This window comes from Culex pipiens, chromosome 3 (assembly GCF_016801865.2).
Source record: "Culex pipiens pallens isolate TS chromosome 3, TS_CPP_V2, whole genome shotgun sequence".
NCBI classification, from domain to species: domain Eukaryota; kingdom Metazoa; phylum Arthropoda; class Insecta; order Diptera; family Culicidae; genus Culex; species Culex pipiens.
Genome location: NC_068939.1, coordinates 170,442,017 through 170,457,060, shown reverse-complemented (window position 1 = coordinate 170,457,060; position 15,044 = coordinate 170,442,017). Strand labels below are relative to the sequence as shown.

At 27.8% G+C, this 15,044-nt stretch overlaps 2 protein-coding genes across 2 annotated transcripts; one reads left to right on the top strand and one right to left on the bottom strand.

Moving 5' to 3' along the window:
- The first annotated feature begins 34 nt into the window (after positions 1 to 34).
- LOC120423471 (geranylgeranyl transferase type-2 subunit beta) lies at positions 35 to 5,125 on the top strand. The gene is made up of 3 exons (XM_052709333.1): positions 35 to 175; positions 257 to 724; positions 4,429 to 5,125. Exons 1-3 carry the CDS (start codon positions 173 to 175, stop codon positions 4,957 to 4,959), a joined length of 1,002 nt encoding a protein of 333 aa, XP_052565293.1. The 5' UTR covers positions 35 to 172; the 3' UTR covers positions 4,960 to 5,125.
- On the bottom strand, positions 5,009 to 14,960 carry LOC120423637 (transmembrane protein 256 homolog). Its single transcript, XM_039587509.2, has 3 exons — positions 14,741 to 14,960; positions 5,344 to 5,643; positions 5,009 to 5,284 (listed from the first exon to the last, which is right to left on the bottom strand). Exons 1-3 carry the CDS (start codon positions 14,822 to 14,824, stop codon positions 5,141 to 5,143), a joined length of 528 nt encoding a protein of 175 aa, XP_039443443.1. The 5' UTR covers positions 14,825 to 14,960; the 3' UTR covers positions 5,009 to 5,140.
- Between the last annotated feature and the right edge of the window lie 84 nt (positions 14,961 to 15,044).

Below are 15,044 nucleotides of genomic sequence, written 5' to 3'. Positions count from 1 at the left end.
GCGGCGCGATGGGCCCTTTGCGATTGTCGTGCGCCTTGTTTTGATGAGTTTGACATTAGTCTTTGTTATGACGGTCATTTTAATAAAATTTGATGATTAACATTGAATCGCGATTCAAAAACTCGAGAAAAGCGATCTTCTTAGATTTGTGCAACTATTATTGACCAACATTATGGTAAATTCACCAACTTAATCATCATCGCACGCTTCACAACAGTCCAATTTCTTTCTCCCTCCCCCCAAATCCCCATTCCAGGCCTTCGCCACGAACGACGTGTCCATCGGCGACTCGGAACCGCGCGAGCTACTCTTCGACAGGCACGTCGAGTACATCGCCAACCACGGTAACGACAAAAACGACTACGAGTACTGCATGACGGAGTTCCTGCGGATGTCCGGCATCTACTGGGGCGTAACAGGGCTGGACCTGATGGGCCAGCTCGGTCGCCTCAACCGGGACGAAATCGTGGACTTTATCCGCAAGTGCCACTGCCCGGTGAGTGGCGGAGTGGCGGCCTGCGAGGGCCACGATCCGCACATTCTGTACACGCTGAGTGCGGTGCAGATTCTGTGCATTTACGATGCGCTGGACGAGGTGGATACGGGCGCGATTGCGCGGTACGTGGGCTCGCTGCAGCAGCTCGACGGAAGCTTCTTCGGGGACAAGTGGGGCGAGGTGGACACGCGCTTCTCGTTCTGTGCGGTCGCGATTTTGAGCTTGATTGTGAGTATATTTTTCTATTTGTTTTAATTGTAGCAACCTGAGCGTTGCAAGTTGTCAGCGATCGTTTTCATGTAGATCAGCGATCGTTTTCATGTAGATCAGCGATCTTTAGCTAACGATCGTATTATAAAATATTAAAAACAAAGCAAAATATAAGAGTATTACAAAATTATAACTAAAAAAACTATAACTCTCCAATCTTTGATATTTAAATACAGAGGTTAGGAACGATCTATTTGTTGTGATTTGAATTTTCTTTATATTTTTTGCATTGATTTTAAAATTTCAATAGTTAAATATAACAAAATTTTAAAACTTTAAAAAATTCAAAAAATCTAAACATTTAAACAATTTGAACAAGTAATTGAAAAAAAATCAAAACGCCCAAACTAATCATCATTAAAAAAAATATTATACATAAACCCCGATGGTTTGACACCAACTGTTGTCAAACGAACGGGGTCACTTTTAAGTTTGACACCCTCTTTACACAGAGCTCACACTTACTACCATACGTTTGGCTCGATAGTAAATGTGAGTCCCGTGTAAAAAGTGACAGTTCGTCACTTTTTAGCTTGCCTTTGTCAAACCAACCTACTACAAAAGTGTCAAACGAAATAGTGACCAACCACCGGTGGTTTAGTGTATTTATTAAAAATAAACTTAAAATTGGAATTTGATAACAATTTCCATTAACACTGGAACGCCCAACGCTTGTCCAACTTACACGGACGCCCAAGCCTCCCAAAAAAGGTGGAACGGTAAATACAACTCGCTGGTTCTCGGGCATTACTCAACCAATCGGGACGATTCTTGTTTCCAGTGATTTGTAAGAATGTCTAGATGATCCTAAAATTTTGCAGAACTTGATTTGAACAAAAGCTGTAATTTCTGCGACCGAAAACCTTCCACCTTTTTTTAAAATGACTGCCTCCGCGGAATTTTTGGCGATTTTTTTTTACACGCGAAAAAAAGTTTGAACCGTGGTTTGAACGATGTTTTTGATCGCAAAAATTACAGATTTGATCAAATTAAGTTCTGCAAAGTTCTAGAATCATCAAGAGATCCTAACTGGAAAGAAGAATCATCTTGATTGGTTGAGTTATGCCTGAGAATTAGCGAGTTGAAGTTGCCGTTCCAACTTTTTTCGAGCCTTGGGCGTTGGCATGTTAAATAATAATACAGTTTTTTTTTGTAAATATTGTAAAATATAAAAAAAAACACAAAAAATAAAAAAAATTAAAAAATATTTAATATTTAAAAAATATAAGATAAATATTTTAAAAAATTAAATATTTAGAAAATATCTAGACTTTATTTTATTAGGTCCTATCTAAGGTCCTTTAAACATATTAAACACAATAGCTTATAGGACATTTAAAAATAAAACTCTAGATATATTTTTTTTAATCAAATATTAGAAAATTTAAAATTTCTAAAAAGTATAAAATATTTTAAAATAATCAAATCTTTTAAAATATCAAATATTTAAAAAATATCAAATTCAAAAAAATGTGATGATCAGCATTCGATGTAAATAGGACCGAATCCTTACCCTGCCAAACATATAGGAATTTCCCTTAAAATAATCTCAAAATAGTTTTTTTTTTGTCAAACACGAAAAAGTGCGAGTTTTTTTTGTTTGTTTGTTATAGTCTAATACCTCATTGACAAGAAAAGTGCATAGACGTAATCGAATCTTAAGACTTACCTGCTTGCTTTCATCGGACTGGCTGCGTCTATGTTAGATCAGATTAGATCACAAATCTGGAGCAACACGAGAAAAGGACGGATAAGCATTTTGAAAGTTTGAACTGTTTTGCTAAAGGAGCCATTACACTACCGCATACAAGCAAACAAACTAGCACTTTTTCGCGTTTGACAGTTGGCCAAACTCGCAAACTTGTTTGCGGCAAACTCTCAAACAAGGCAAAATGTATGCAGGCTGACGTTTGTTCAAACAAATCCAGGCAAACAAACAAAGCAGGCAAACTGTCAAGAAGTGCGAGTTTGTTTGTTTGTTTGTTTGCCGTAGTGTAATAGCTTCTTCATACTCAACCTAGTTTTAACTTTTTCATAATACTAATAGTTTTAAACAAAAGTTGGCCTCTCCTGCTACCTTCCAACAGTGCAGGTGTTGTTAAATAGTGATCTGTTGTCTCGGAATTTGCAAAATGATTCCAGCTGTCAAAATGCTTATGCGCCCTTTTCAAATGTTGCTCCAGAAATAATAAAATTTCCAAATCCGTATTTTTATATGTTTAGGGGACAAAAACTACTACATAGAGCAATAGAGAAAAACGGACAAAAAGTTTGACGCCAAGTTAAGATTTTTAGAAAAAAAATGTTTTTGAAAAAATAGAAATCCTTCCCAAACAAATACGAATCGAAAAATCAATTTTCAGGGATTTTTAAAACATTATCAAGACTTTAAAGTTACGAAAAATACAATTGTTAGGTTTTTAACATTAAAACATTTAGAAATGAAGTCCAATTGGAAGACACTTAGATAAACCTGATTTTATATTTTTTTTATTTATGATATTTTTTTTCAAATGTGTTTGTTTTCTCTATAAATCTTACCCAAAATTACTTCAGATTTTAAATAAATTCAAATTTGCAATCATTTTCATGTTTTAACCATTTCAAGCATATTTTAAGTAAAAATTGGAATCAGTCTTGCAAAAAAAAAAATTAAATGTATAATTAGGCTATTACTATGAAATTTTTTTAAATTCTCCGATCCTTAAAAAAAATCAAGGCCTTAAAATTCAAAAATAAAAATATCAGATCATTGGATATTGATTGAACGACACAAAGTGGCTTATTTGGTCATCATAGAGAAAGCCCCCACAAAGTTTGAGTTAAATAAAGAAATGCTTTGAAATTGACCGATTTCAAAGAGAATTGGATCGTCGTTTTATTTATTCTAACGATAGTCGATCGAAATTTGTTATAGCAATTTCAAAAATATCTGAAACTTCAAAAATAAAAAAAAAACAAAAATAAAAAAAATTAAAAATAATCAGGATATAAAAAATATCTTGTTTTATTTGATAATTTTGAATTAAAAAAAATATTGTTTTAACAAAATTAAGGTTTTTTAAAAATTTTAAAAACAAGAAAAGCGAACAAAAAATAGTTTTTCAAAAAAAATGTTTTAAATTTCTAAAACTTAAAATAAAAAGAAATAAAAGTTTAACACTTTTAAAAGTGTCTCCAAAAATCCCCAAATTAAAAAAAATCCAAGAAATCTAATAAAATTTTGAAATTTTAAAACATTAACATTTCCAACTATTTTAAACAAATACAATTTAGTTATTTTGAAATTAAACAGGTAAAATATTTTTTTTCAATTTTTGAGATTTTTTTTTCAATATTTAAATTTGAAACTTTTATTATTTTTGAAGTTAAGATTCTTTAAATTTTCAATTATTGAACTTATTTTTTTTATTTTTGAAATTTTTAATTTTTCGGCGCGTTTGAATATTGAAGTTTTTTTTTTGAAAACAAGCTTTATACACTTATCGAGATTTTCTCGATCGTCAGTAGTAATTTGCCAATGGTAGATCACATGATCGCAATTTACCATCGACAAATTACGACTTATCGTTGAAAAATTACTTTCGAGAAATCTCAAACGTGAGTCGAGAAATTACGATCGCTTGCAATAATTAAAAATGTGAATGTCGTCCACCTCGCAGAACAAAATGTCCGTCATCAACCTGGACAAGGCGGTCGACTTTGTGATGTCGTGCTGCAACTCGGACGGCGGCTTCGGCTCGAAACCCAACGCCGAAAGCCACGCCGGCCTGATCTACTGCTGCGTCGGTTTCCTGTCCATCACGGATCAACTGCACCGCCTCGATTGCGAGAAGCTAGCCTGGTGGCTCTGCGAACGGCAGCTGCCCAGCGGAGGTCTCAACGGCCGGCCGGAGAAGCTGCCCGACGTTTGCTACTCGTGGTGGGTGCTGGCCTCGCTCACCATCATGGGCCGCCTTCACTGGATCAGCGCCGAAAAGCTGGAGCGTTTTATCCTGTCCTGCCAGGACGGCGAGACGGGAGGCTTCTCGGACCGCACCGGAAACATGCCGGACATTTTCCACACCCTGTTCGGGTTGGGGGCGCTGTCGCTGCTCGGGGACGATCGCCTCCGGAAGGTGAACCCGACCTTTTGCATGCCGCAGTACGTCATTGACCGGTGCAAGGTCCAACCGAAGACGATCGTTCTGTAGGTAGACGAAGGGTGGAAAACGGCACCAAAAAAGACCAACACTCATGATTATGTTTTCACGACACAGAGATCTTTTTATTTTTGATCGATGCTACTATTCCATTTACTGTGTTTAAATATTATGTTTCCTTTTGTTATCAAGTAATAAAACAAGCTTCTCTGCACAACATGATGCGATCTGTTTAGAGCACAAAAGAAAGCCATCCGAAGATCAGCAGGAATCCGCCGACCGGGGTAAACTTGCTGACGCGACGATCGTTGGTGAAGGAAATGTAGTAACAGGTGCCGCAAAACAGGGCCATCCCCGAAGTCATCAAAATGGTTGTCTGCAAAGTCATTTGATTAGGAAACAGCAGCTAAGAAAAGATCAAACAAAACAGGTTACCAAGTACGGCTTCCGAGCTAGCGGGGCCGCGAGCAGGGCCAACGAGTGCAGAAAGTGGTACCGGTTGGTCATCTCGAAGATGCTCTTCGGATCGCGCTCCTTCTCGTCCACGATGTTGAAGTGATGGTGGGCACCGTACGCACCGAGCATTACGGCCGCTGCGCCACTGAGCCCCGCCAGCCGGAGGATGTGTCGGCTGGAGCCGAGTAGCTTCCACAGGGGTGGGGTGACGGCGGCCACCGCTTGCGTGCTAGCGGCGGCCGCTTGTTGGGCGATGGCGGCATTTTTGGATTTGAGACCCTGGTGGAGAAAAGATTGTTTTATACCGAACACTAAAGTGTAGTATTTACGATAACTGAGGGATCCCTCAGCAAGCCAAAATTCAGTACGCTGGGAAAGGTTACCAGACGTTAAGATCTTGTGGAGTCCATAGTAGGCATGAATATCGGCGATTAGTATGTCTGCTACAGTAGTTGTCCTTTTTTACCAACGATCCAAAGTACACAAACTCCTCAACGACCTGGAACTCGTCTCCGTCTATCGTCACGCTTGGTTCTATGCGAGACCTTAAGCATGGTGTCGATCCAAATCCCAAAATAAAATTCCCTGACTTTTCCCTGACCTCTCCAGACCACCATTTTTTATTATTTTTTTTTACTAACCTATTGTTTTGAGCGTTTTTATGGTTTCATGCATTTTCCTTTTTTGAATATTGTGAATTTAAGATATTGAAAAACTTCAATGACTTTTTTTAACGATGGATTCTGCAAATACTTAATAAAAAAAATTATTTTGTCAATCATTTTTTTCTTATCGAACATCCAAAATAAGCAACCATAAAAATGTCCTATGTTTTTTTTTCTGGTGATGTCATTTTAAATGTTGCCCTTTTCCAAAAATTCTAGAATTTTTTTGAATTGGTGGAACATAAATGCTTATAGGACCTTTTAAAAAAACTCTAGAAATAATTAATAATTAAAATTGTTGCTAATTTTAAATTGCGACTAACTAATTTCACTTCATTTCCTTAAGAAAATTTAAAGTTAAAAGTTTTCCAAAAAAACAATTGAAAATTTGAATTAAAGTAAGAAGTCATGTTTAATTTTAAAAATTGTTGCCTTTTGCCGAATTTTCAAACGAATTAGGCCGATGCCATTTTTGATTATGTTTTTATAAAAAAAAACTAGAGGTTTTGGAGACAAAAACTTGAAAGATTAAAAAAACTGAAAATCTAAGAAAAATATACAATTAAATGTGTATTTTTCAAGTACATGTTTACGGTTTTAAATAAGATCTAGGTCTTTTTCAACAAAGATTGGATTTAAAGAAAACGGTTTTCTGGATATTTGAAGAAAACATCTTCTTAAATAATTTTACAAAAAATATGTTTGCTATAAAATTTAAAAAAAAAAATGTTTTCTACCTTGACCAGAGCCTACAGGCAATCATTCACACGATCAATACATTTTATAAAAATAAAAACAAAATACAACCTGCTCGAGCTATTCAAGAAGATAGTATTTATCAAAAATAGATATTTGGGTGTTTTGGAATAGATTCCAAATTTAAGCTCTATCTGACCACCAATGTTGCTTGGGAAAAATGTGTAAAATGTATTTGTACAATCCCTATGAAATCTCGGACGATGGATCCTAACAGTCTGGACTGATGCCTGATTTTTCTGTTACATTCTTATTGGAATTCCATATAAACTGTAAAGGGAATCGCAGGCACCGGGTACAGACTATTAATTAAAGTTGATAAAACATTACCGAAGAGACTATATTTTATAAATTCTTGAACTCTCAGATTTCTTTATTCAGGGTTGTTACGGAGAAATCGAAAAAAAATCGCGCCATCCCAAAACCCAATCCGCGCAAAATCCGCGTGATTTAAAGACAAATAATTTTGCGACAAACATTTTATATGTTTCATAATAAATTCAATTTTTAAATCTCAGAACGCATAATCTTGAAACGCTGAAAATGTATTTTTGCTTGGATTAGGTAAACTAGAGGGAAAAGCCAAAACAAACATTTTGGCAAAAAATAAAAAAATAGAAAATGTCAACATTTAGAAATTAAGATCTAAAAACTGAATTAAAACTAAAAAAAGAAAAATAATAAAATAAAAAATTGTAATAAATCCTCGATCTTGAGATTTTTAATTAAAGATCAAGTTCATACTCGATGATCTTACTAAAGTGTCACTTAGAAAAATAGAAGCAAATTTTCCTACACCTTCTTCTAAAAATTTCTCTAACCGAAAAAAATAACTCCAAAAATACTTAAGAATTTAAGAATTTAAGAATTTAAGAATTTAAGAATTTAAGAATTTAAGAATTTAAGAATTTAAGAATTTAAGAATTTAAGAATTTAAGAATTTAAGAATTTAAGAATTTAAGAATTTAAGAATATAAGAATTTAAGAATTTAAGAATTTAAGAATTTAAGAATTTAAGAATTTAAGAATTTAAGAATTTAAGAATTTAAGAATTTAAGAATTTAAGAATTTAAGAATTTAAGAATTTAAGAATTTAAGAATTTAAGAATTTAAGAATTTAAGAATTTAAGAATTTAAGAATTTAAGAATTTAAGAATTTAAGAATTTAAGAATTTAAGAATTTAAGAATTTAAGAATTTAAGAATTTAAGAATTTAAGAATTTAAGAATTTAAGAATTTAAGAATTTAATAATTTAAGAATTTAAGAATTTAAGAATTTAAGAATTTAAGAATTTAAGAATTTAAGAATTTAAGAATGTAAGAATTTAAGAATTTAAGAATTTAAGAATTTAAGAATTTAAGAATTTAAGAATTTAAGAATTTAAGAATTTAAGAATTTAAGAATTTAAGAATTTAAGAATTTAAGAATTTAAGAATTTAAGAATTTAATAATTTAAGAATTTAAGAATTTAAGAATTTAAGAATTTAAGAATTTAAGAATTTAAGAATTTAAGAATTTAAGACTTTAAGAATTTAAGAATTTAAGAATTTAAGAATTTAAGAATTTAAGAATTTAAGAATTTAAGAATTTAAGAATTTAAGAATTTAAGAATTTAAGAATTTAAGAATTTAAGAATTTAAGAATTTAAGAATTTAAGAATTTAAGAATTTAAGAATTTAAGAATTTAAGAATTTAAGAATTTAAGAATTTAAGAATTTAAGAATTTAAGAATTTAAGAATTTAAGAATTTAAGAATTTAAGAATTTAAGAATTTAAGAATTTAAGAATTTAAGAATTTAAGAATTTAAGAATTTAAGAATTTAAGAATTTAAGAATTTAAGAATTTAAGAATTTAAGAATTTAAGAATTTAAGAATTTAAGAATTTAAGAATTTAAGAATTTAAGAATTTAAGAATTTAAGAATTTAAGAATTTAAGAATTTAAGAATTTAAGAATTTAAGAATTTAAGAATTTAAGAATTTAAGAATTTAAAAATTTAAAAATTTAAGAATTTAAGAATTTAAAAATTTAAGAATTTAAGATTTAAGAATTTAAGAATTTAAGAATTTAAGAATTTAAGAATTTAAGAATTTAAGAATTTAAGAATTTAAGAATTTAAGAATTTAAGAATTTAAGAATTTAAGAATTTAAGAATTTAAGAATTTAAGAATTTAAGAATTTAAGAATTTAAGAATTTAAGAATTTAAGAATTTAAGAATTTAAGAATTTAAGAATTTAAGAATTTAAGAATTTAAGAATTTAAGAATTTAAGAATTTAAGAATTTAAGAATTTAAGAATTTAAGAATTTAAGAATTTAAGAATTTAAGAATTTAAGAATTTAAGAATTTAAGAATTTAAGAATTTAAGAATTTAAGAATTTAAGAATTTAAGAATTTAAGAATTTAAGAATTTAAGAATTTAAGAATTTAAGAATTTAAGAATTTAAGAATTTAAGAATTTAAGAATTTAAGAATTTAAGAATTTAAGAATTTAAGAATTTAAGAATTTAAGAATTTAAGAATTTAAGAATTTAAGAATTTAAGAATTTAAGAATTTAAGAATTTAAGAATTTAAGAATTTAAGAATTTAAGAATTTAAGAATTTAAGAATTTAAGAATTTAAGAATTTAAGAATTTAAGAATTTAAGAATTTAAGAATTTAAGAATTTAAGAATTTAAGAATTTAAGAATTTAAGAATTGAAGAATTTAAGAATTTAAGAATTTAAGAATTTAAGAATTTAAGAATTTAGGAATTTAAGAATTGAAGAATTTAAGAATTTAAGAATTTAAGAATTTAAGAATTTAAGAATTTAAGAATTTAAGAATTTAAGAATTTAAGAATTTAAGAATTTAAGAATTTAAGAATTTAAGAATTTAAGAATTTAAGAATTTAAGAATTTAAGAATTTAAGAATTTAAGAATTTAAGAATTTAAGAATTTAAGAATTTAAGAATTTAAGAATTTAAGAATTTAAGAATTTAAGAATTTAAGAATTTAAGAATTTAAGAATTTAAGAATTTCAGAATTTCAGAATTTCAGAATTTAAGAATTTAAGAATTTAAGAATTTAAAAATTTAAGAATTTAAGAATCTAAGAATTTAATAATTTAATAATTTAATATTTTAATATTTTAATAATTTAATAATTTAATAATTTAATAATTTAATAATTTAATAATTTAATAATTTAATAATTTAATAATTTAATAATTTAATAATTTAATAATTTAAGAATTTAATAATTTAATAATTTAAGAATTTAAGAATTTAAGAATTTAAGAATTTAAGAATTTAAGAATTTAAGAATTTAAGAATTTAAGAATTTAAGAATTTAAGAATTTAAGAATTTAAGAATTTAAGAATTTAAGAATTTAAGAATTGAGGAATTTAAGAATTTAAGAATTTAAGAATTTAAGAATTTAAGAATTTAAGAATTTAAGAATTTAAGAATTTAAGAATTTAAGAATTTAAGAATTTAAGAATTTAAGAATTTAAGAATTTAAGAATTTAAGAATTTAAGAATTTAAGAATTTAAGAATTTAAGAATTTAAGAATTTAAGAATTTAAGAATTTAAGAATTTAAGAATTTAAGAATTTAAGAATTTAAGAATTTAAGAATTTAAGAATTTAAGAATTTAAGAATTTAAGAATTTAAGAATTTAAGAATTGAAGAATTGAAGAATTTAAGAATTTAAGAATTTAAGAATTTAAGAATTTAAGAATTTAAGAATTTAAGAATTTAAGAATTTAGGAATTTAAGAATTGAAGAATTTAAGAATTTAAGAATTTAAGAATTTAAGAATTTAAGAATTTAAGAATTTAAGAATTTAAGAATTTAAGAATTTAAGAATTTAAGAATTTAAGAATTTAAGAATTTAAGAATTTAAGAATTTAAGAATTTAAGAATTTAAGAATTTAAGAATTTAAGAATTTAAGAATTTAAGAATTTAAGAATTTAAGAATTTAAGAATTTAAGAATTTAAGAATTTAAGAATTTAAGAATTTAAGAATTTAAGAATTTAAGAATTTAAGAATTTAAGAATTTAAGAATTTAAGAATTTAAGAATTTAAGAATTTAAGAATTTAAGAATTTAAGAATTTAAGAATTTAAGAATTTAAGAATTTAAGAATTTAAGAATTTAAGAATTTAAGAATTTAAGAATTTAAGAATTTAAGAATTTAAGAATTTAAGAATTTAAGAATTTAAGAATTTAAGAATTTAAGAATTCAAGAATTTAAGAATTTAAGAATTTAAGAATTTAAGAATTTAAGAATTTAAGAATTTAAGAATTTAAGAATTTAAAAATTTAAGAATTTAAGAATTTAAGAATTTAAGATTTAAGAATTTAAGAATTTAAGAATTTAAGAATTTAAGAATTTAAGAATTTAAGAATTTAAGAATTTAAGAATTTAAGAATTTAAGAATTTAAGAATTTAAGAATTTAAGAATTTAAGAATTTAAGAATTTAAGAATTTAAGAATTTAAGAATTTAAGAATTTAAGAATTTAAGAATTTAAGAATTTAAGAATTTAAGAATTTAAGAATTTAAGAATTTAAGAATTTAAGAATTTAAGAATTTAAGAATTTAAGAATTTAAGAATTTAAGAATTTAAGAATTTAAGAATTTAAGAATTTAAGAATTTAAGAATTTAAGAATTTAAGAATTTAAGAATTTAAGAATTTAAGAATTTAAGAATTTAAGAATTTAAGAATTTAAGAATTTAAGAATTTAAGAATTTAAGAATTTAAGAATTTAAGAATTTAAGAATTTAAGAATTTAAGAATTTAAGAATTTAATAATTTAAGAATTTAAGAATTTAAGAATTTAAGAATTTAAGAATTTAAGAATTTAAGAATTTAAGAATTTAAGAATTTAAGAATTTAAGAATTTAAGAATTTAAGAATTGAAGAATTGAAGAATTTAAGAATTTAAGAATTTAAGAATTTAAGAATTTAAGAATTTAAGAATTTAAGAATTGAAGAATTTAAGAATTTAAGAATTTAAGAATTTAAGAATTTAAGAATTTAAGAATTTAAGAATTTAAGAATTTAAGAATTTAAGAATTTAAGAATTTAAGAATTTAAGAATTTAAGAATTTAAGAATTTAAGAATTTAAGAATTTAAGAATTTAAGAATTTAAGAATTTAAGAATTTAAGAATTTAAGAATTTAAGAATTTAAGAATTTAAGAATTTAAGAATTTAAGAATTTAAGAATTTAAGAATTTAAGAATTTAAGAATTTAAGAATTTAAGAATTTAAGAATTTAAGAATTTAAGAATTTAAGAATTTAAGAATTTAAGAATTTAAGAATTTCAGAATTTCAGAATTTCAGAATTTAAGAATTTAAGAATTTAAGAATTTAAAAATTTAAGAATTTAAGAATTTAAGAATCTAAGAATTTAATAATTTAATAATTTAATAATTTAATATTTTAATATTTTAATATTTTAATAATTTAATAATTTAATAATTTAATAATTTAATAATTTAATAATTTAATAATTTAATAATTTAATAATTTAAGAATTTAATAATTTAATAATTTAAGAATTTAAGAAAATAAGAATTTAAGAAAATAAATTTGTTGTTCCCTTGATTGCTTTTTTTCAATTTTTTATTTTTGAATATTGATGTTTTGATTTTTGTTTTGTTTTTTAATACTATTTTTCCTAGTTTTATTTCCTAATTTCTGAATAATTCAATTTTTAATGTTGGAGCTCAGATTTTTTAATGTTTAGATTTTTTTTTCTTCAGGAATGTTTAAATTTAAAAAAAAAATATTTCTACTGGTTTAATCCCATCTAAAATTCAAAGGCCAGCATCTATTACGTCCAATCAAGCTCATATTTGGAATATAAGCACAGTACACCCAATGGAACATGCCCCAATAATAATTTTTGTTACAACCTAATATCTGTATCTTCAGGAAAAGTTTAAAGTATGACTAAGATTCACAAGATTAAATTTAATGTATCCAGTATTAAAGAACACTTAATAAGGGTAAAAAAATAACTCAAAACATAAAAGAAATTAAATATTCAGAGTCAGTATGTTTAAAAATTAGTTGAGTGTAGTAATACATTCATTTAGGAAATCCTCAACAAAACATAAAAAAAAATCTCTTGATAAGCTTCATCTTCATCTTTCGACGTTACTTATTGAGAAAATACAAACAAAAATTTTCGGAAGAAAATTCAATTAATAAGAAATCGAAGTATTTGCACTCAACGAAAAAAAAATATCCTGATTCTTGATAATATTATTCTTTATAAGTTGCAAGTAATTTTATCTCTCTCAATATTTTTTTTTAAATCAAAATTGCTAAAGCGTGAAATCCGCGCCGTCCGTAACGACCCTGTTTATTCCATAAATTTTTGTTTTATTTCTTTAAATTTTTAATTTAATTATTTAATTTTTAATTCCATTTCACCATCACTATTTTGCTTACATTTTAGATTACACCAAATTAGATTACTTTGGATAATTTTTAAAACATAGTTCAGTTTAATTTTGAGAAAAATAAAAATTTAGATAACGAATACTAAAAGGAAATTTTGGAAAATTTTCTAACCCTACATTTTTTTTAATTTTAGAATAAAATTAAAAAAAATAAGAAATCATCAATTCCAAAATATCAGAATTTCATAATTTTCAAAATTTAGAATCTTTGAGCTTTAGAATTATAGATATTTTTTTCAAATGCTCGAATTTTTTAAATTTGGAATTTTTTAATCATTCAATTTTTCTGACAAAATGTATGATTTTCTCTATCGTTATGCAGAGCAAACGACCAATTTTAGAACAAATCTCTGAGGATGGTGGGGCAACTGTGTGAGCTAGTATTTTGTAATTTTCAGTTGAACACAAATCCAAAGCAAAACCAAATTATTTGATTTTAATAAACATATTGCAAACAAGAAACGCGCGAAGAAATGCCAAATGCAACTTTTCGTTGCTGTTCCTTTTCTTCGTGACCCTTTTTTTAAGCATTTTTTATATGGAGTTTTGCGTTCCTTCCGGACTGACCAATATAAAAAAAAAATATTATCAATGTTGCAAAGTTTGGCCTGGAAGACATTCAAATACATCATCAAGGGCGAATTTTCAAAAAGAAATGAAATTTTGTAGTAATATTTTTAAGATCATCGAAATTCCCTGACCCAGCTTAAAATTCCCTGACTTTCCCTGACTCTTCCAGGTCAAATAAAATTCCCTGACAATTCCAGGTTTTCCCTGACTTTTCCAGAAATCGACACCATGCCTTAAGGGAATCGATTCAGAAACTTCGTCTTCGCCACATTCACCTTCAATCAAACCTTATCCGCTTCCCACTTCAATTCAGTGTACTTCCTAGCCACCTCCTCGAACGTTCTGCCGACAATGTCCATGTCGTCGGCATAGCAGATGAACTGGCTGGATCGGTTGATAATCGTGCCTGCATGTGGAAGCCCGCCCGCTTCGTAACACCTTTGAAGCTCAATGTTGAAACAGAGGCCGGAGATACCGTCGCCTTGCCGCAGTCCCGTGCGCGATTCGATCAGCCGATCAGCTTCCCGAGAAACCCATTTTCGTACATGACCTTCCATAGCTCATTGCGATCGATCGAGTCGTACTTATTCGAGAAGATCATCTTCGACAGACGACAGAATATGATCTGAGACAGCAATTTGTAGGGCCGCGTTGAGAATAGTTATGTTCTCACATTCCAACTTGTCCCCCTTTTTGTAGATCGGGCTTTCAACTCCCTCTTTCGACTCCTCCGGTAGCTGTTTTGTGTCCCAGATCTTGACTATCAGCCGGTGTAAACAGATTGCCAACTTGGCCTGTCCTATTTTGATGAGTTCCGCTCCGATACCATCCCTCCCAGTTGCTTTGTTGTTCTTCAGCTTCTTGATGGCATTCCTAACTTCCCTCTTCGTAGTTTAAAAATTTGACCGTACATCAAACTTACATTGCCGGACGACACGAATCCCCACACGCTGTTGGCAATGGGATTATTGAAGAGAACGTAGTTCATCGCGTCATGTACACCCATTTCGTGTGTTAAAAGCGCTTTAAATGCAATTCAAATTGTTTATCTTATTTTTATGTGACTTATTTCGTAATTTTCCGAAAAAATTGCAAACTTTTCCCTCAACCGTAAACAAAAAACAACTTTCACCTGACAGATTGTCCGCTGTGGGTGCGGTAGTTGATCTGTTTTCACGAAGTAGGCCAAACGTCAAAAGTTAACGTCACAAGCGTCACACTTTCTT

Bases quoted from the DNA above. Each gene is read 5' to 3' on its own strand.
- LOC120423637 (XM_039587509.2), bottom strand. From the start codon at position 14,824: ATGGGTGTACATGACGCGATGAACTACGTTCTCTTCAATAATCCCATT. The intron at 5,644-14,740 runs GTAAGTTTGATG...TTTCTCCACCAG, and splicing joins GATTCGTGTCGTCCGGCAAT to GGTCTCAAATCCAAAAATGC. The intron at 5,285-5,343 runs GTAACCTGTTTT...ATGACTTTGCAG, and splicing joins TAGCTCGGAAGCCGTACTTG to ACAACCATTTTGATGACTTC.
- LOC120423471 (XM_052709333.1), top strand. The intron at 725-4,428 runs GTGAGTATATTT...TCCACCTCGCAG, and splicing joins TCGCGATTTTGAGCTTGATT to AACAAAATGTCCGTCATCAA.